Source organism: Notolabrus celidotus, chromosome 1 (assembly GCF_009762535.1).
Source record: "Notolabrus celidotus isolate fNotCel1 chromosome 1, fNotCel1.pri, whole genome shotgun sequence".
Taxonomy (NCBI): domain Eukaryota; kingdom Metazoa; phylum Chordata; class Actinopteri; order Labriformes; family Labridae; genus Notolabrus; species Notolabrus celidotus.
Genome location: NC_048272.1, coordinates 2,383,479 through 2,406,045, shown reverse-complemented (window position 1 = coordinate 2,406,045; position 22,567 = coordinate 2,383,479). Strand labels below are relative to the sequence as shown.

At 38.2% G+C, this 22,567-nt stretch overlaps 3 protein-coding genes across 5 annotated transcripts in view; 1 reads left to right on the top strand and 2 right to left on the bottom strand.

Annotated features, from left to right (window-relative positions):
* Window positions 1-4,940, bottom strand: part of tfeb (transcription factor EB) — a 62,735-nt gene extending 57,795 nt beyond the window's left edge. Inside the window, exon 1 of one of the 2 annotated variants that reach the window (XM_034685017.1) lies at window positions 4,505-4,940. The gene's annotated coding sequence lies outside the window, so the exon portion shown is untranslated. The remainder of the gene's footprint in view (window positions 1-4,504) is intronic. The other variant, XM_034684991.1, reaches the window with a different exon arrangement.
* A 4,374-nt stretch (window positions 4,941-9,314) lies between these two features.
* Window positions 9,315-16,552, bottom strand: tmem183a (transmembrane protein 183A). 2 transcript variants are annotated; one of them, XM_034694835.1, is made up of 8 exons: window positions 16,325-16,552; window positions 15,959-16,048; window positions 14,275-14,445; window positions 14,030-14,180; window positions 13,508-13,688; window positions 12,997-13,077; window positions 11,862-12,014; window positions 9,315-11,014 (listed from the first exon to the last, which is right to left on the bottom strand). In XM_034694835.1, the coding sequence occupies exons 1-8, from the start codon at window positions 16,386-16,388 to the stop codon at window positions 10,829-10,831; spliced, it is 1,077 nt and encodes a 358-aa protein (XP_034550726.1). In that variant the 5' UTR covers window positions 16,389-16,552; the 3' UTR covers window positions 9,315-10,828. The 2 variants fall into 2 exon arrangements, with proteins under 2 accessions (XP_034550726.1, XP_034550717.1); XM_034694826.1 differs by having other exon boundaries at window positions 11,862-12,017; window positions 16,325-16,551.
* A 3,982-nt stretch (window positions 16,553-20,534) lies between these two features.
* Window positions 20,535-22,567, top strand: part of ppfia4 (PTPRF interacting protein alpha 4) — a 120,834-nt gene continuing 118,801 nt past the window's right edge. The window contains exon 1 of the mRNA XM_034692936.1: window positions 20,535-20,632. The gene's annotated coding sequence lies outside the window, so the exon portion shown is untranslated. The remainder of the gene's footprint in view (window positions 20,633-22,567) is intronic.

Here is a 22,567-nt window from a genome sequence, read left to right as displayed (position 1 = left end):
TATAGCGCCAAATCACAACAAACGTTATCTCAAGACGCTTTTACAAACATAGGAGGCCACTCTTTGTCAAATTAAGAACAGAGACCCAACTTCAAGACAGGGTAAGACTCAGTCTGACCCCACCTTAATCCACCATGAGCATTGCACATCGCAGTATTTAGCTAGTTACAGTGGCGAGGAAAAACTTCCTTTAAACAGGCAGAAACCTCAGGCAGAACCAGACTCGTGTTAGACAGCCATCATGCCTCGACCGAGTTGGGTAACCTGTCCATTTTTTCACACTTTGAATCCATTAATAGAAGGTTTCTTCCTTCTTTGCAGTCGGCTACAGCTGACATAAACTTCCTCCTTTGGGCTTCCATTATATTTTTCAGCGCGACCGCCATCCGTCTGCACATGTTGCAAGTTTCTGGCGGAGTTGTTAGCAAAAGAAGCGTGACATGCACCTAAACTGCAGAGTCTCTGTAGTTATCCTCCATCATGCGCCACCGGGCAAAAATGCACAGACCGGACGGCGCTGATGATGTAGGAGACGCGCATGGGTGTTGTAAACACAGAAAAGCATAGAACTGAGATGAATAGATCTGCCGTATGGATCGGCACTATATATCGGCCCCTTGTCACCAATGAGTCTGATCTGATCTAGCCGATATCCGATACCAGGATCAGATCGGTGCATCCCTACTTCTGTGATTTGCATATTGTTATCTGTTCCCATGGCTGAGGAGCAGACCATGAGGTGAGAAGTCAGGAAGGTGAGTGACCGGGATGCAAAAAGCTCTCTTGTTTGTCTTACAGTTCTTTAAAGATGTTAAATGATGTGTTAATCTTATTCTCTGAAGAGAATAAGTAACATGTTGAATCTTCACTCTGGGTCAGTTTAACAGACCTTGTCTCGGTTGTTAGATCACTCTGCCAGCTGACTGCTTTGGACAGCTCACTGAAGGCCCGAATAAAGCTCACAAAGACAAATCGTTGTTGTTGTTTGAGTCTATCATTTCCACATTTCAACCACAAGACATACTGACTACAGTCCATAATTTGTAATGATCACAACAACACAACAACCAAACTCTCTTGCCTGGTGCAGACTGCCATGAAGGTCATAGGGAAGACTGGCCATTTATGAGCAGTGTGTTCTTGGGCATGCTCAGAGAATATTTGGAGACCCGTTGCACATCCTTTACTCTGAGTATGAACTTTTACCGTCTGGAAGAAGGTACAGACTAGTCCCTAAATGTAAATTGAATCATTTTAAAAACTCCTTTGTGTCGATCTCTATTCGAATTTTAAATATGAAATAGCCTGTTAGTGTTGGGACAGTGTTATGGTGCTCTCTCTTTAAGAGTATGCTGTGTGTTGTATGAATGTGGACTATTTATTGTACTTTTCTTATTTATTTATGTGTTCTTGTGGGATTGTGGTGATTTTTGTAGGAGCAGGTAACGTGCAGCACTGATGTCAAAGACAAATTTTCCTACAGGGACAATAAAGTACATCGTATCTTATCTTAACAATGCAACTTGTTAAGATATCCAGGGGAATCACAACTCAAATATACCACTTTTATCCAGAAGCATATCTTTAGGTATCTTCAATAGTAGAACAAGATTCAACAAGTATCTCCTTCTAAAGTAACATCTAGGAGGTGCACATTAAATGTTAGCTATTACTGGAATGAGGCATTGACATAGCATTACTGGACAGCATAACGCACGCTCACTCAACACGCACTCGTACTAATAATAAACACACGGCATGTAAATAAAGCTCACTCTGCAGAGGGGACAAAGGGGGGGCAGACATGGACAGTGGTGCCTTCAGTCTTTTCGTGAGCACACCATGGACTTTCATGTGCTGTACTTGGAAAAAGCAGCAGTGTATTATGGTCTGTACAGTTTTACAGTCACAGCTTATACATAGCAACATACCCCCCCAGCTGAGGTGTTGTTACTGATACCAGCCTGGCTGCTGCTTATAAATGGCAAGAGGGGGCAGCTCTCAGTGGAGACTCACTGATCAGTGGTGGAGCAAGGGGTGGCCATGGCCACCTCTGAAAACTGATTGGCCACCCCTGTGGCCACCCTGAAATTCTTGGCTATGATGATTGGCTATTTGCCATGTCAGAGGCGTCACTTAAAGACAAATTTCCGTACAGGGACAATAAAGTACATCCTATTGTAACAATGCAACTTGTTAAGATATCCAAGTGAATCACAACTCAAATATCTCACTTTTATCCAGAAGCATATCTTTAGGTATTTTCATACGCCTGCAGCTCATACAGAATGCTGCTGCTCAAGTCCTAACAAGGACCAAAAAGTAGACCACATCACTCCAGTTCTTAGATCCTTACACTGGCTTCCTGTCTGTGAGAGAATAGACTTTAAAATCCTGCTGATGGTTTATAAAGCACTGAATGGTTTAGGCCCAGAATACATTGCTGATCTGCTACTACTTTATGAACCACCTCGACCTCTGAGGTCATCAGGTACTGGTCTGCTTTCAGTCCCTAGAGTCAGAACGAAACATGGTGAAGCAGCGTTTAGTCATTATGCACCACATATCTGGAACACACTCCCTGAAAGCTGCAGGTCTGCTCCAACTCTCACCTCTTTTAAATCAAAGATTAAGACTTTTTTTATTTGCCACTGCCTTCCTATCTTAGCTCATTTTAACTCACTTAAATTAAAATTTTAATGTAATTTTTAATATATTTCTAATTTTCCCTTTCTTTTCTGTTTTATTATGTTTGTCATTTTAATTATGTTCTTTTATGCTTGTCTGAATGTCTTCAATGCTTTTAATATTTTAATGTAAAGCACACTGAGTTGCCCTCGTGTTTGAAATACGCTATACAAATAAAGCTGCCTTGCCTTGCCTACATTGAAATCGGCTATTGTGTTGTTGTGTTTCAACAAGCTGCAGAGAAACTAGTTTTATTTGCATTTGAATATTATTTTCGTTGATGCTTTGACTTTGAACAATCATTCTCATTTTGAGTCCTTAAAGAGTTCAGTTCAGCAGATTTAAATGTTGATACTCTGTACAGTTACATTTTTAATGTCAACGTTAGACATCTACAAAAAATGTAATGTAATCTTTTAAAATTATTTTATAAAAGAAGTTAAAGTAGATGTGATTATTGGAAGGTTTGGGGTAAGCTCTTAAGTTTGTTTTCCACGCCTGGCCACCCCTTCAACAGTCAGTGCCCCAGTTTGGCCACCCAAGTCAAACTGTCTGGCTCCGCCCCTGTCACTGATGACAGTAAAAGGGGGGGAAATGGTGCATCATGATCTGACAGAGTGGGTGTCAAAGTGATGCCAATGTCCTCTTAAATACAGGCAAAAAGCTTAATGTTGTTTTTTTCCCAACTGAATTATATCATTTGTTGCTCACAGCTTCTTCTGAATGTTGTCACATGTATCATACTCAGACAAATAAAAGCTTAAAATAGGTTTTCTAACATTTTCTACAAATTTGATACACAATTTTAACACATGTTGCTCTGTGATTTGTGATGCTGGCAGCCTCTGTACAAAGTTACTTACATTTTAAGGATGCAAATACTGTTTCTAAACGATTTTGCACTGGATCAGGAAAATATTAAATGCAAAGAACATGACAGTGTGCCTGTATGTTGCAATGACAAGTAGAAAAGTTGGCCATCTTCCTTAAAGACTCACTAAATAAGACTTTTTTTTACGTCCTTAAAGAGTTCAATTCAGCAGATTTAAATGTTGATACTCTGCACCGTTACATTTTTAATGTCAACGTTAGACATCTACAAAAAATGTAATATCTTTTAAAATTATTTTATAAAAGAAGTTAAAGTAGATGTGATTATTGGAAGGTTTGGGGTAAGCTCTTAAGTTTGTTTTCCACGCCTGGCCACCCCTTCAACAGTCAGTGCCCCAGTTTAGCCACCCAAGTCAAACTGTCTGGCTCCGCCCCTGTCACTGATGACAGTAAAAGGGGGGGAAATGGTGCATCATGATCTGACAGAGTGAGTGGGTGTCAAAGTGATGCCAATGTCTTCATATATATACAGCCAAAAACCCTAAAGTTGTTTTTTTCCCAACTGAATTATATCATTTGTTGTTCACAGCTTCTTCTTCATGTTGTCACATGTATCATACTCAGACAAATAAAAGCTTAAAATAGGTTTTCTAACATTTTCTAACATATGTTGCTCTGTGATTTGTGATGCTGGCAGCCTCTGTACAAAGTTACTTACATTTTAAGGATGCAAATACTGTTTCTAAACGAGTTTGCACTGGATCAGGAAAATATTAAATGCAAAGAACATGACAGTGTGCCTGTATGTTGCAATGACAAGTAGAAAAGTTGGCCATCTTCCTTAAGGACTCACTAAATAAGACTTTTTTTTTTTACACTAAGCGATTATATACTCTTGATATAAACAACTACTGTGTTTCGATGGGGTTTTTTAGTGTTGTAGCAGAAGCTAACTTCCAGCTGCGTGGCCAGAAATATCACTTACCCGAGCTGAAGGTCAGACAGAACGAAGTAATCAGGTTCAGGAAAAGTGCGTGCCCACCGCTCTCGTGCGCTCTGATGATACAAACCCGCCGCAACCGAGCACAACAGGAAAAGGGTCGCGTGTCAAAAAAAAAAAAAAAAAAGGCAAAGAGCTCTGTGCGTTCAAGTTTCTCTTTTCTTCCACGAACCGTGTCAGCGTGTACAACCCTACTACCCTACTACCTCGCACTTCGGAGGCTAATTTGTTTTCGTTTGCACCGTCGAGATGTTGTCATAACTCAGAGCGTCTACGGTCACCTGTGCCACCGCCAATGGCACAGCGCAAGCGGCTTTGTGGGAAATGTAGTTTTCACACGTCCTCAACAGACTCTGTAGTATTTTGAGGCGATGACGTGATGCCTGTTGACTCTAAAGGGTCCTCTAACTTTAGCCAGAATACTTCCAAGACCAACATGACTGTGGTTTTCTTGCCCTGTGCAAGTTGAGGCACTTCTATCTTGATGCATAAAGAGTTGCATGTTAGAACATTTTACTGTAGACCCATTTAGTTCACTCAAAATTAACTCACAGTGTTTATCAATGTCAGTGTTTGATCCCTGTTAAAGTCCAAATTCCTCTTTGACATAGTGTGGCAGGCAAAGTACATGTCACCATTACTTAAGTCAAAGTATAGATCCTCCATGTTAAATATTACACCAATACAAGTGAAAGTTGCTCTGTCAGAGTAATACTTGAGTTAAAGTACTGGAGTAATTCCTTTTTAAAATACTTAAGTATTCAAAGTACTTCTTAAAATATCAAAACTTTGTATTTTCACAAAGCATGATCAATAAGTCAAGAATACATAGGAGTACATTCAGAATCAGAATCAGCTTTATTGGCCAGGTATGCTTGAACACACAAGGAATTTGACTTAGGTAGACTGTGCTCACTTTGTTCAAGGCATAAGAATAAGACCTACAAATAAAAATAAAATAAAAATAATAACAATAACATCAGCTATAAATACAAAAGAACAACAAATAGGCATGACTAATATGTACAGACTAAAATAATATGATAAAAGTGCAGTGGTGAGTAGCAGAGGTAGTTTTTACATTAAAAAAAATAGTAGTTAAAGCTCCTGTGAGGAGTTTTTGAGTGGTCATGAAATGGACTGAAACGAACAGCGATGCCTCTTTATGACGTAGAGAAGCAAACAAGATTGTTAGAAAAGGTATTGATGATTTCCGTTTTGTTATTTTAAAGCCTGAAATCGCTGTGAGAGGGTAGGTGTCAGATGAAGTGATGGACAGCATGTCACGAAAAACCCTTTTTCTGCAGTAAATATTCTTAATGAGTGAAATAGTTGACTGTTAGTTGAAAGCAGGAGGAGATAACATCATTTACACATGTACAGGACAAAATAAGCAAGATCACTTAGTCCACAGGGGGGCGCCAAAGTCAACACAAACAGAAAGTTCCTCACAGGAGCTTTAAATAATACAAAAAAATAGAAATATGGAATTCTGCTTGGAGAATTGTTGCATTGTATATTTACAGAGAGTATTGATCTGACAGGTATGACACTGTTATGGTTTAGTGTTCATCAGAGTGACAGCCTGGGGGAAGAAACTGTTCTCATGGCGGGTTGTTTTGGCGCACAGTGATCTGTAGCGCCTGCCGGAGGGGAGGAGTTTGAAGAATTTGTGTCCAGGGTGTGAGGGGTCAGCGGTGATGCTACCTGCCCATTCCTGGATGGGGGGGCAGGTCGACACCGATGATTGTTTCTGCAGTCCTTATAGTCCGTTGCAGTCTGTGTTTGTCTAGTTTGGTTGCAGATCCAAACCAGACAGTGATGGAGGTGCACAGAACAGACTGGATGATGGAGGTGTAGAACATGATCAGCAGCTCCTGGGGCAGGTTGAACTTCCTGAGCTGACGCAGGAAGTACATCCTCTGCTGGGCCTTTTTTCTGATTGTGTCTATGTGGGAGGTCCACCTCAGGTCCCGGGAGATAAGATAATGGATCCCAGGAACCTGAAAGAGTCCACAGTAGACACAGTTCTGTTCAAGATGGTGAGGGGGGCGGGGGGCCGTCTTGAGCGGGTTCAGCTCCAGATGGTTCTGACTACACCAGAGTGCCAGCTGTTCCACCTCCTGTCTGTAAGCAGACTCGTCTCCGTCCTGGATGAGACCGATGAACTATACCAAGGAATAAAAACAGCAGCTAAGTTACTACAAGCTCAGACAAGTTAGTTGGAAATGTTTATCTGTAATTAAACAAATGTTACGTAGCTCAACACGCTTTGCTTCACATTCATGTCCCTGGAGACGCAGGATATACAGGTATGACTAAACCACTGAGACAAACAGAACTACACAAACACAGTTTACTGTCTCAGGGATCAGATTACAGAACAGAGAAGGAAATTCATGAGCTGACTTCAAAGCTAAAGTAGTGAGGAACTAGAGCACTGATAGAAATGTAGTGGAGTAGAAGTAATAAGTTCCCCCCTAAAAAAATAATACTCAAGTAAAGTACAGATAATTAATAAAATGTACTGAAGTACTGTACTCAAGTAAATTTACTCTATTACTGTCCACCCCTGGAATTACGCCTTGATGAATCAGATTCTCTGACATGCAGAGATGCATTGTGGTTGTTTTTTCTGTGTGTAGAGTCAAATTGTCTGACCTTATCACATCAAAGCTAATCTTAAAACTATACATAAACATTATTGGGAAACCTGCTTGATCACTCTTACCCTGTGTGAGATTGGGGATCACTTCAATACCATGTTATTGTGCTCAATACAAACCCACCATCACTCCTGGTTAAATAGTGATTTATTGTTTACACCATACACTGTATTAAAAATGGACATAATCACAGTGATGTCACCAATCGGTCCAATGACTGCAAATATGAAGGATCAAGTCTGGCATGTGGCTAAAGTCCCTGAGAGACTTTGTTACTGTCCACCACTGGGCCTAGGGGTATGATTGCCTTATTGGTGTAATTCAGGGTGTTGGTATATCATTAAATCAGTATTCTTAAATTCAATATTATCTTTGTTTTTTGGGTCACTGTTATGAGTAGTGGCACTTGTAAAACAAAAACAATTAGGAACTATTCTTGCATGGTAAATGGTAAATGGACTTGTACTTATATAGCGCTTTTCTAGTCTTTGTGACCACTCAATGCACTTTTACACAACTCATCACATTCATCCATGCATACCCATTCACTCACTGATGGCAAAGTAAGGAACCATCTGTATTAGCTGATCTCATTCGTTCACATTCACACCTCTGAACAACAGAGGGAGCAATTTGGGGTTCAGTGTCCTGCTCAAGGACACTTCGGCATGTGACAGCTGGAGCTGGGATTGAAACCCCCAATCCTCTGATCGATAGATGACCCACCCAACCCACTGAGCCACAGCCGCCTTGTTTTAGTAGTACAGTTTTAACTTTGTCTGACCTGAGACAATCAAGAAGCCAAACCGAGTACAAGTGTTTAAAATCTTGAAAGTTTGTTTTATTTTTTAATTCTTACTTATTTGATTTAACCCTTATATTATGTTAAGGGTCAATTTGACCCTTTTCAGTTTTTGTGTTGACCAAAGTACTGGTTATCCTTTCTTTGTCTTCATGAAACTTTGTGACCTTTCCTCATCTAGGGTCATGAACTGGTGTGTAAAATCTGGACACTTTGATGTGTAGTGGAATGTCTGTGCAGAGTGTGTATACAAAGACGATGTTAAGGGTCATTTTGACCCAGACGCTTTAATGTGGGTAATTAGCTGTTCAGATCAAATATACATGTCTCTTAGATGTACTTTTTTTTTGAGTGCCTTTGAATAGCCATTCAGACCCAGAGACCCAGGTGTGTGTAGAGGAGGAACTTTCTCTCCCTTGTCCTTTTCACTGTTCTCATGTCATCTCTTTGACAAACACACCAAAAATGAGCTCCAGAAGGATTACAGCTGAAGAAGCTTTATCACAGATTTTGAACTGGGATAGTGATACAGAGGAAGAGATTTCAGAGACAGAGGATCTTTCAGAGACTGAGGACAATGTTATTGATGATCCAGATTGTCAATTTTCCTACGATGAGGAGGATTCAGAGGACGAGTCTGCCGTTGTCTATCCATCAGATGAAACTAAGTAATGCAGCAATCATCATCATCAAAATTTGTTTTCACTGAGAAAGCAACAGTTGCTTCATACTGCCCCAAAGAGAAACAAGAATGTTCTTGTAATGAGCACAATGCACAAAGATGCATCTCTGAGCACAAGAGAACACATGAAGCCACTAAAAAAACATGAACTAAATAGTTCTTTAATATAGTGTTGGAATTAAAAATGTATTGTATGTCTCTTTTCTAAATGTTTATATAATATAAATTAGAGTTGTTATTGATTTAACCTATTTTTTACTTTTTTGAGTGGATTTTCACAGTAAGGGTCAAAATGACCCGCAACATAATGAATGTAATTTTTTTTCAACATAATACAAGGGTTAAAGCATGTTTAATAAGGAGAACAATGTGTCTGTCCTTAAGTATAATTTGAGAATGTCATTTTCCAAATTGAATTTGTTTCCTCCAAGGATAAATATGAGCAATTTTAACCTTACATCTGAAGAAAAGTTAAGGGTAGCTTCATAAAATCAAGACTTTGGAGCCAAACATGAACTCAACGGTCAGAGGCATGAATGCTAGAAATGCTGAACACAGGCAGTACCCTGTATGACCACAGGAGGGAAGAAAAATTGAATTAACTACAATATATATCAACATTCTAAGACAGAAAACCGGAAGCACTTTGAATGGGCAGTTTCAGTTTTTATTTCAGTGGAGAAAATGTGCATGTTCAAGCAAACATTGTCTGATAGAATAATCCACTGCTTACCAGCTGTTTCCTAATATGGGGAAATATTAAGTATTTTTTAATTTCTGACACTGTATGTGATCAGCTGGGTTTGATTTAACTTACAATACATGTAATAGTGAAAATTCCACCATGTAAACCAATTTTTGCAGTGTCTGGTAGATGTATGAATGTCTTTATCAATGGTAGCTCTCTCTCCCCATCATAATAACACGTGTGATTGGTACAATTCTACTCCCATTCAACACTCAAAAGACTCACCATTTCAGAAACTCTGAGCCATTCTGAGTTCATGTTGAGGCAGTGGGTGAAACGGCTCACATTGTCAGCAAGTAGACAAACGAAATCACTTTTATCTCACGGAACACTTGATAGGAAAGTAACACTGCCTTACTCAGCATATGAGAGGATGAAGGCTGAGGTAAATGATCTCTTTGGCCGTGTCAGTGTAGTGCAGTGTCATATTTACATTATACAAAGTGAGGCTGCCTTGAATTCAATACATCAAGAGAAATCTAAGACATAGAAAGAAGCAATCATGATCTTCTGGTGCAACATTTTCCAAATCCGAATCAAAGCAAAAACAAGTATTTCAGTGTAACTTTTTTAAATGGACATAGATACATCCATGAGGAGATGGCACAATGTTCCACCCTGTTAATCCACTAGTTTCAACACTGCCACATGTTGAACATGCACAAATGTCGTCTATGTTACCTAAAAGCTGACTTGCATTTTAATGAGTCTTGTGGCAATAAGTGCATTTTATTCTCTGCCACATCTGGAGGAACAGGTCTTTTAACTACTATTGAATCAAATTGGTTTTATGCTATTCAACATGGCTGTTGTATCTGCTATATCTAGGCAACACTACATGAAGTGAGATCTTGCAAAAAATATGATTTCTGGATTCAATTTGCAAAAACTGCTGGACAGATAAGGCCAACTGAGAAACTACTGAAGGAGCTGATGCAGTTCAACAAACAGTCATCACTTGAATTGCTTACTAAGTTATTTTTATGTGTTTTTTATTACCCTTTCCTACTTGGAACTACAAAGCTAAGGACTGTTTGGCGATTTTAGGAGAAGCCAATGCAACCATGTGGTCTAATATGACAGACTTGTGCACATACACAACAAGCCCAGTTTCCTACAAAAACACTTCACACTTGATAATCCTGCAGTAAAGGACAAACATCCAGTGTCGATGAAGAATATGACATCTCAGTGACACTACAAGTAAGGTGCAGGGGGTTAGGATGCCACATGTTTCGCTTGAAGCAAACACTTGAAGGTAGTATTTACATTCCAACTCAGGCCAGTCAATGTTGTCATTTTTTTGAACATTCAAGGATGACAATCAAAACCCAAATTTGCAAGACTTTGCAGTTAAACAGGTTTCTTGGTGTGACATGCGACTGTAGTAGGAGTTGAGGGGGCACGACCTCTATGTGTAGGGCGAGGAGGGGTACTGTGGGTGCCACCAGTCCATGAGCTTCACACTCTGCACGGGATCCAGCACCACCTGGGTCCCGCCCTGATCACCCCTCTTCTTCCCCCGATGAAGTGGTGAGTCCTGGAACACTAGACGAACACGGTGGTGGCGCATGTCTGTGCTAACATTTATTGTGAACTGTAAAAAAAGAAAGGACAGACAGACTATTTACAGAATATTTCTGATTAAGAATAGAGTTAAAGGTGCAGCAAGTAGAACTTAGAACAATTGTTATATAATATTTGTGCATGTTTGAATCAGTGTATAATCACCTGAATATGAGAACTGTATTTATATCTACTACCTTGCATCACAATGTTTCTACCATAGTACAAAACAGACCATGCAGTTATCTATGTATTTTTGTATTCAGTGAGTGGCTACACAAAATGCAGATTGGAGGTTCTTATGCAATAAAGAATGTGTACTTATACATGTTTCTGATGGTAAAAACTTGACAAATGGAGGATCATTAATATGCATTATGGGAGCTTTTTGTCCTATTAGGACACCGCCACTCCACTGGAGGGAGGGATGAGCAGGGGAGACATTATATGTAGAATATGACAGCTAGATATTGCTAAGTATTCTACACAGTGTCTACCTTCAAGGTTGCTTTTGCACCAGTTATGTTTTTTACTCAATTCTATAATTAGAAAGACAATTGGATGTCAACTGCCTACAAAGTCCTGTTAACACCTGATATTAATGTGTCCTGTTTGCTAACTAATCTTCATACATCACTAAACTTTGTGGCTTCCATGGATTAAAAGGAGAAATGACATTAAGAGAAATTAAAAGACTGGGTTTGTATGGTTCTATCTTAATTACTGTAAAAATGTCAAAGTGTAGCTTCACATTTAAATGTTAACTGTGAACATATGTCCTGTAAATGGTTGTAGTATGTTCATACAGACTAATAGCTTGACTCAAATGTCGGCCATATGAAGTTGTGGGGAGTGTGAGCCAGAAAAGAGTCACTCACCAGGGTCAGTGTCATGCCCATGACGATAGGGGTGAAGATGAAGTTGAGGGTGGTGACCTGAAGTATGTAGCAGTCAGAGTCTGCGTTTGTATGGACATCTTCATATCGGCTTGGCATCCGCAAAGACTTGGTAGAACCATTCTTACTGCGAACCTGCTGTGAAGGAGATGATCCCGGTCATTGACAAATGTAAACTTCTATGAAGAAAACTGTGTTGACTATGTCAAATGTTGTTGTATTGGGGAAGTTACAATGTCATTTAGCAGACGCTTTTATCCAAAGCGACGTACATACGAGAACAAGAACAACACAAGCAAAGATCTAGACAAGAGGAAACAAGATCAGTAAGAGTGACAAAGTGCTTCAATTCAATTTGGGTGCAGGTACTGCCAAGCAGTGTAAAGGCAATGCACAAAAGTAAATAAGGAACATCTACAATAAAGCAACCAAACCATTTGAGACCTTCCATTATCATCATCAACAATTAACATCACCCCAATAATGACCAAAGTACCAAGTGCTGGGTCACTCCAGACCTGAACACAGATTCCCAGAGTAGAGCAGGACAGTGTGAGTCAACTGTAGCTGGAAGACATGATCTGCCACTGGGCACAACAGTGGAGAACAGTCTAGCCAAGTGCATAGTGCTTCCTAAAGAGCTGGGTCTTTATCTGCCTTTTAAAGTAGAGAGGGACTCTGCAGATCAAATGGAGTTGGACAATTCATTCCACCATTTAGGGACAACAGAAGAGAAGAGTCCAGCTAGTGATTTTGAGGCCTTATGTGCTGGAAGCACTAGGCGCTTTTCAGAGGCTGAGCGTAGCGGGTGAGAAGGGCAGTAGACCTGGATGAGGGGTTCCAGGTAAACTGGAGCGGTTTTGGTGACTGCTTTGTAAGTCATGATTAGAGTTTTGTATCTGATGCGAGCTGCAACTGGAAGCCAGTGTAGCGAGATGAGCAGGGGAGTGACATGAGCTGTCTTAGGCTGGTTGAAGACCAGACGTGCTGCTGCTGCTGCGTTCTGGATCATCTGCAGAGGTTTAACTGTGCATGCAGGGAGGCCTGACAGTAGGGAGTTGCAGTAGACAATGTGGAAGTAAAATACTTAGAAAGTGCTTGTTTGTTTGTTTTTTACCTCCTTTAGAAACTTGAAGTTGAACTCCCACAATGCATCTGGTCGTGTCCCAGTTACCTTTCTAACCCAAAACAGCAAACACTGCAAAAAAAACAAAAACAAATTAAGCACATAAAATGTCAATTTGATGATTGCAAATCAAGGACATGCGTTAATATCCAGTGTCCTTGGTGAAATAAAAATAAATTGTATACACCTGCCAGGTGAGTGAGTCATGTGTCATGAGGGCTAAGACTCAGAACAAACACACCAAACTAATCATTATCTATCATAACATGGCTTCAAATACTCTGGCTCTCCTTGAGCATCCAGGCTTTACTATACAGTGGTCCTACACACTGTTACATATCATACACCTGGTTTTATCTATGACAGGCTAGCTCTTAGCTTCTCTATTGAGCCACAAAGGGCATTTGGATGAAATAGGTAGAGCTCCAAATGACACGTCACATGCAACTATCAGATGTGGAAAAAGAAACAACACAGCTTGACTATAGATCAGTCTGTTTACCTTGGAGTTGAGAAGGGCGGTGGGTGTGGATTCTGGCAGGGCAGGAATTTTTGATACACGCAAGTCGAACGGCTCATACAAATGGAAAAGGGAGCGAATCACACGGGCCCGTAAACAGCGCATCTTAGCAACAGAGTCAGGCTGAAGACGGAAGGGCAAGTCAGCATCAATCCTGTAGTGTCTGTGAGGCAAGAGGTAAATAAGGGAAAGAAAACACATCAACCATGGTTACTATGTTGTATTATTCACTAGGGGTATTATTTGATTTGTTCATAACTCTTTAAACAAAGTGATAGAAAGCACGATATCCAGTGTATATTACAACCAAGAGTGGCTTCAGCTTCTACAATTCCCCTAGGTCATCAGTAAGTAAGCAATTCACTTTAATTCAGTCTAAGACACTTCATCCAAAACCTCATCACAATGCATTAAAGTTATACATCTGGACTTTAGAAGGGGGAAACCTTTTCTTAAACTAACACCTGACTTTCATTTAATATTTCAACACTGACTGTGCCTCACCTTCTGTACAGCCTGGTCCAAAATGCTGCAGTGCATGTGACTGTCCATGCATTCTTGCAGATGAGAGCAAATTTGCAAACATCCTCAGGCCGGATATAGGAGGAGAGCACTAACCAAATATCAACTGGATACTCCTGCCCATCAGTGCTCTCTGTAAAGACAAAATGCAAACATCACAGTGAGGACCCTACGAAGTTGTCTGGTGAAAAACATTAATATTTTCTAAATAATTAACATGTTTTTACCCTTTCTCCTTTTGTTTTTCTTCTTGCGGGCGAGTTTACTTTCACTTTCTCCATCTTCTTCAGGGTCTAGGTCATCGCTGCTGTCCAAGGCGTCTGCTGTGACAGTGGCTGCAGACGACAGGACCTCCTCCACGGCACCCTGAGATGCTTCCAGGCCGCAGAGTAATTTAACTGTAACACAGAGTCGATTTTAAGCATCTTCATCAACTAGACAGAGGCCAAGGATGGAGCGCCGTTTGTAAAGTTGTACACTCTGAAAATAAACAGCAGCAGTTCTCCACATTCAGCTCCAAAACGTCATAAAAATGTAGAGTGAATTTTTAAAAGTCACTTTTTTTTAATCACATTTTAGAGGAATATTTGTGATTCTCTTCAACTTTAATTTTCTTGTGATATATATTAAGTTAAATCATTGTTAAATCCAAATGCTAAATATAAATATAAATGTTAAATCTAAATGTTCAACGATAAATATAAATGTTCATTAATAATCTAAATGTTAAATGTTGCTCCTGCTCCTAAATATTTAGCTGATATGTGGCAGTGTGACTTTACATATCAGCTAAATATTTAGGATCGCAGAGCAACATTTAACATTTAGATTTAATATCTAACATTAAGATTTAATATTTAACATTTATACTTAACATTTAGATTTGGATTTAATATTAAGATTTATCGTTGAACAGTTATATTTATATTTAACATTTAGATTTAGATTCAACATTTAGATCTTTATTTAACATTTATATTTAACATTCAGACTTATCATTGAACATTTACATTTATATTTAACATTTATATTTATATTTAATATTTAGATTTATCATTGAACATTTATATTTTATATTTAACATTTAGACTTATCGTTGAAGATTTAGATTTATATTTAACATTTAGATTTAATATTGAACATTTATATTTAACATTTATATTTATATTTAACATTCAGACTTATCATTGAACATTTAGACTTATCGTTGAACATTTATATTTATATTTAACATTTAGGTTTAAATTTAACATTTAGATTTATATTTAACATTTAGACTTATCGCTGAATATTTAGATTTAGATTTAACATTTACACTTATTGTTGAATATTTAGATTTAGATTTAACATTTATATTTAATATTAAAAATCTAGATTTATCGTTGAACATTTATATTTAACATTTATATTTATATTTAACATTTAAACTTATCGTTGAACATTTAGACTTATTGTTGAGCGTTTAGATTTAGATTTAACATTTATATTTATATTTAACATTTAGACTTATCGTTGAATATTTATATTTATATTTAACATTTAGATTTAATATTAAAAATCTAGATTTATCGTTGAACATTTATATTTATATTTAACATTTAGACTTACCGTTGAACATTTAGACTTAGCGTTGAACATTTAGATTTAGATTTAACATTTAGGTTTACATATAGCATTTGGATTTAACAATGATTTTAACTTAATATATTTTTCACAACAAAATTAAATGTGAAGAAGATCACAAATATTCCCTTAAATGTGATTAAAAAAAGTGACTTTTAAAAATTCACTCTACATTAATTTTGAGATGTTTTGGAGCTAAACGTGAAGAACTGCTGCTGTTATTTTTCAGTGTGCACAACTTTACAAACAGCGCCCCATAGCCAATAGACCATCTAATGTTCATGTTACCTTCTTTTTCAACTGCATTTACAACAGCTTTTTTCACCCTCCCTGACTTCACAACGGCAGGGTCGGCATCAGCATAATCAGCAACAGTGACTATGGGGAAACAGACAGACATAATAAAGCTAATTATGTTGACTGGAAGTGATATTTATTGGGAACGAAATATAGGAACATACACAATATCAGTATGTGGCTTATGCGTTAATGATTAACACACATTAAACCACGTCATATATGCTCCATGTAATCGGACCAAGTCCTTACTGTTGAAATGATACATTAATTAATATTTTAATACATGATATTCGACGAAGCAAGCCTTTTGAAAGTGGGCGGGCTGACGTTAGCTAGCTGGTTAATGTAACCGACCTGATTCCGAACAAACGTCCCCGGCTTTAAACTTCAGCCGTTTTCGGTTCCCTTTCTTGGGCATGTCGACACCAATGATCTGTGGACACTTAACGGGCCTGTGAGTCCTGCCATGTCTCTATGGCAAGCGGAGGTAGAGAGAAAGAAAGAAAAATGAGAGAGAAATTGAAAAATGTTCCGCCAGGATCTTCAGCCATCATGGAATGACGTCACTTTGTAAGTATCGCGAGAGTATCGTTGTTGTTCTCGTCTCGTGCGCTGCATTGCTGCCACCTGCCAGTGAAGGGAGAACATCTTAATCATCTACACACCAAAAGGCGGGGGAAGATGTTTCTACCCAGGGGCGCTGCCAGGGATTTTGGGCCCCATGAAAAATATCACACTAGGCCCCACTATATGTCTTGTAATATACCATTTATAATAACATCATAATCAAAGTTACAACAGTCTTTAAAAAATGAATGCACAACAGTAAAGAGCAGCACTGAATCATGAGAAAGAGAAAGGTACTTTATTAATCCCCAGGGGGGAAATTCAATTTTTTCACTCGTGCTATTTTTTGGACATGCTAAACATACAGTATATACATACAATCATGCACACACATGCAGTGAACATGCTTAGGGAGAGATGTCAGAGTGAGGATGCTGCCATCAACCAGCACACCCCAAGCAGTTGGGGTTTTTTTATTTTTATTTACAGTCTATGGTTTCTACCCAGGGGCGCTGCCAGGGATTTTGGGCCCCATGAAAAATTATCACACTGGGCCCCATATATGTCTTGTAATATACCATTTATAATAACATCATAATCAAAGTTATAACAGCCTTTAAAAAATGAATGCACAACAGTAAAGAGCAGCACTGAATCATGAGAAAGAGAAAGGTACTTTATTAATCCCCAGGGGGGAAATTCAATTTTTTCACTCGTGCTATTTTTTGGACATGCTAAACATACAGTATATACATACAATCATGCACACACATGCAGTGAACATGCTTAGGGAGAGATGTCAGAGTGAGGATGCTGCCATCAACCAGCACACCCCAAGCAGTTGGGGGTTTTTTATTTTTATTTACAGTCTATGGTTTCTACCCAGGGGGGCCGCCAGGGATTTTGGGCCCCATGAAAAAATATCACACTGGGCCCCATATATGTGTTGTAATATACCATTTATAATAACATCATAATCAAAGTTACAACAGTCTTTAAAATATGAATGCACAACAGAAAAGAGCAGCACTGAATTATGAGAAAGAGAAAGGTACTTTATTGATCCCCAGGGGGGAAATTCAATTTTTTCACTCGTGCTATTTTTTGGGCATGCTACACACAAAGTATATACATACAATCATGCACACACATGCAGTGAACGTGCTTAGGGAGAGATGTCAGAGTGAGGATGCTGCCATCAACCAGCACACCCCAAGCAGTTGGGGGTTTTTAATTTTTATTTACAGTCTATGGTTTCTGCCCAGGGGCACTGCCAGGGATTTTGGGCCCCATGAAAAAATATCACACTGGGCCCCATATATGTGTTGTAATATACCATTTATAATAACATCATAATCAAAGTTACAACAGTCTTTAAAAAATGAATGCACAACAGAAAAGAGCAGCACTGAATCATGCAGAATAATGGATCTATAATGCTGTTCTGTATCAGCGACGCTAGATTTCATACTTTATTGTGTTCAAGTTTATCACATCAAGTTTATTAATTACAATTATTAAGAGGTTAAAGCTACTTACTGAGATCTTTGTCACCTCTCCCAGATTTTTAAAAATAAAATAATCAATATGACAAAAATATCAAAGCATCTCAATCCAATTTGAGCGGAAGTAAACTTAATCTTCTCAAAAACTTCAATCATCTTAAAATATAGAGAAGTATCACTTTTTCTGTAATTATTTTATTTCATTTTCATATATTAAATAATGCAAGGGTTTTGCATAAGACGGCTGACTTGACCAGAGTCAAAAGGCCCAGTGAGGGACAAGAGGGTAGAGCAACTTCCACAACTCTATAACCCAGGCCCTAATGTCACAGTGGATGAGAGGTTAGTGGCATTCAGAGGTTCCTTCCGTTTTAGGAAATATATGCCTTTCAAACCAGCTAAATACAGCATAAAAAACTGGGCAGCATGTTACAGAAGAGGTGTCTCGTGTTCATTTATCAACATCACTTCATAAAAAATTTTTTTTAAACACAATTAACAAAAATCTAAGTCATGTAAAACTATTGTATTTATATTTAGGTCTTCCAATGTACATTAAAAACGAATTTTCATGAAAACAAGTGAGTTATCCTCATTGAACCATGATCTGTGAGAATTAAAGAACACCATTGCACTGAATATTGATTCAAATGGTTAGTAATGGGGTTTATTAATGAGACTTGAATTTTTTTATTATTTACATTATTGCTGTCCCTAAGAAACGAACATAACACAGGAGGGTTAAATATGATTTTGAAAACAGGGCCTATTTTGTCAAAACAGTACACACACAAGTAGCAGAACACCTCAGATCCTTTGCAAAATGAAACACTCTTGTAAAAACTATACACTAATTTATCAGAAGCATATTTTGTTACCATATTAAACACACATTTCATATGACTTAATTCAATTAAACACTGCTGTTGCTAACCTAAAACACTTTTAGCAATTCTACTTCTTGGTGATAAGAGTACTGTAAGTGAAGTACACAGAGAAAGTGGGAATATACAATAAATTCACCAGAATACACAAGGCCAATGCAGACTGATGAAAATATCATTTATTTCTCTCTATAGACCCAAATCAGTCAACATGCCAACATGGAGAATCACAACAAAACATGCCCCAGTTTTCATGCTACTACAGTCAGGCATAACATTGTAAGCTCAGCAAATATCAGACAGTTGCAGGTGAACTCCCCTGCTGCATTTCCATAGTGCTTAACCCTGATTGGTGCCCAGAGGAAAATGTTACTGCTCAAGGCTTTCTCTTCTAAGTCTCTAGAGACAAAATTGAGATTCTCACTTCAGCCTTATTCAAGTTTCAAATTGTTGTCATTCGTTTCTCATTAGATTCTCCTAAAATTCACTAGGAGAAATAGTTGAGACCGTGACATGAGGCTTATTTGAGACTTAAATGAGAGATCTCATTAATGGCTAATTTTCTTCTCTTTTTTTTAAATTCTTTTTTGGCCTTTTTGGCTTTATTTGACAGGACAGATGAAGAGAGACAGGAAATGTCAGGAGTAGTGAGCGGGGGAAGACATGCAGGAAATGATCGACTGGCCAGGAATCAAACCAACGACCCCTGCGACGAGGACTGTAGCCTCTGTATGTGGGGCACTTAGACCACTAGGCCACCAGTGCCCAAAAGAATCCACCCCTTTAATTGTAATAATCTGGCTAAATCTGGTCAGCCCTTTTGTGGCCCATATTTTAAATAAATGGTCTGTCATAGCTGGTATGAAATCTCTACCTTTTGCAATTTCTCTCAAATCCACTAAATCTTTGTGAAGTTGTTTTGTTCCAAACAGACTTGTAAAGGAAGGACCATACTGTGAAGTCAAAGAAGAGATCATTTCACATCTAAATAGCTGATCTTGCAAGTGGTTCAAATGTTTTAATGAGAATTGTAAGTTTGTGGACAATTACATTGAAATGTTAATTTTGCAGGGCACTATAAATGTTCATGAAAAGATGAGCTCAGGCTCTTTCTTTGCTCCATCTGAGCTCAACTTGAGACACAAAAACTGAGTCTGACAAAAACAAATGGATGAGGTTAGATTGAGACAATTGAGAGAGCTCCCTGATTTCTCCACCTGAGCTCAAAAGGAGTCACAACCCTTGAGAAATACTTGAGAATCATTTCAGATTTTGACCAGATCTCCTTTTGAACTGAAAGGGAGACTAAGCTGAGACTTTTTGAAACTTTTTTCTGGAGGCAAGAATGAGAAACAGGAGACAAAAGCTATAGTCTCATTTTGCTTTCAAACAGATCTCATTGTTGTCTAGGAGACATAAATGAAACACTTTTGAGATATCCTCTCTAAATTTCTTTTCCTATGGCATGTGTCTACAATTAAGCAATCATGTGTTTGCGCACCTGATTGCTGTGCTTAACCAATCGGCTCATAGGTGTGGTAATTTGGAATTGCAAGGAAGTGACATCATGATACACTTCTGTGTCTAATGTATACAAGTGTGTTTAGTGTTTTGCAAATCACTGTGTGTATCGTTTTGCAAAAAGTGTGAGGCTGACATTGTGCTTATAGTGGTGCAGATCTGGGCTGATGTTTCGCTCCTTGAGTGTAAGGTTTTTATATTTGTGTAATACTTTTGATTTTAGTATTTATGCAGTCGTAAAAAACTGTAAGACTTTCATCCAGATATCTGTAAGTTATGCTCTTTCTTATTCAAATCATACTTTTTGAGGAAATGTATTTATCTTTTAGTTTTTAGCATTGATATTATACACCGTTCCATTATAAAATCAGTGTTTTTATATTTGATATTGCATTTTTAAACAGACAGTTTAGTTTTGGCTTATTCATAGATAACTGAGATCCACAGTGCTGTGCACAGTGACCTATGCAAATATTTTGTACTGTGCTGCAGGGTACCATAGCTTCCAAGAATGACCAGAATTTGCCAACACTGTTGTCAGGACCTTTAAAACTCAATAGCAGAGAGACACAGCTCCTGGGGGAAAATTCACATAAAAACCACATCAAAATTTGTTCTAAAAGAAATGACTGCTGCAGCTCAATGAACATTGAAAAGGCCCTCCATACATTGTGTAGTTTTTACCCTTCTACATTTATTACATATTCAGTGGCTTGTTACTGAACTGATTCAGATTATTGATGCACAATACAACAAATAAGTAAATAATGGCATACCATGTGTAGTGGCCATTTGTCACTGATGCACCGTGGGGATGTGATGCACGCATGCAAAAGAAGTCTAATGTCTGTGCAAAAGTTCAGCGGTTTCCAATGGTTTATTTTGATGGCAAGCAAGCAAACAAAGAACAAAGAAGATCACAGCTCTTTCTGCCTCTCTTGAGCTGGTAAAAAACCATAGGCCCACCCAGGTGCATGCCGGCCTCCTGCCATCTACCTACCTAAATAACCTCAGGTGCCCACGGTTCCTAATTAAAGGGAAATGTCTTTCATTAGGGTTGGGCAATGCAGGAAAAAATATTGTATACACTTCTTTTTATTGTTGATTTTAAGACTTTTCTGACCAGCAGATAACATTTTAAGAACAAAATAGGGATTTTCCTGAGTTCTGAAATATTTTTAAGCACCAAATTTTTCCCTTTTCTGCACAATTTCATCATTTTGATCTTGTCTTGTGTCCTCTTGTGTCTTCTGAACTTTAAGTGTTCATCAAGAACATTTTCACATCATGATAAAAACATTAATTTGAAAACCTGTCAACTTTAAAAGTTCTTGTGTTTCTTCTTTATTGCTGTCTTGCAGAATTCCCAGTGTTTTGGCTTTCATACAGGTAGTCCATATGAAGCTTTTTGAGACGTTTCTGGATTGATTTTAGTTTTGTTTGTGCACTTGAAAGAAACTGCACATGTATAGATGATTCAGAATGGGATTAATTTCTGTGCTATAAAAATAACACATTTTAATATGGAAGCTTGGGGCCATAAATAAATGGACCTTAGGCCGCAATTGGCCCCCGGGCCGCACTTTGGACACCCCTGAACTAGAGCACTGATAGAAATGTAGTGGAGTAAAAAGTACAATAATTGTCTTCCAAAAGTATCCACAAGATTCAAGGGTTTTTATTGTCATGTTTCACTGTATATACGAGACATACAGGAAAAACAAGATGCTGTTTCTCGCTTCCAGCTTTTGAATATCTAAAATATAAATATAAAATACAATAAAATATAATAAAATACAGTTTTATAAAAACAGCCTATGTACACAGTGCAGGTAGTGCAGTGCCAGTTTAAAAATGGACAATGAAAATAGATAACAGTGCAAATGATATTAAGGTGCAGACAGTATTCGAGATAAGTAAATGATTAAGTAAACGGTTAATGTGCAAAAAGCAGCAAAAAATCATACTCAAAAAAATGTACTTAAGTGCAGTACTCAAGTAAATTTACTTTGTTACTGTCCACCACTGGTTCTGAATGTGCACTTCAAATATCCACACTAAAGGTTCGTGTCAGATCCTGCAGGGGGCGCTGTACACTCACAGTAGTCTTACACAGTCTG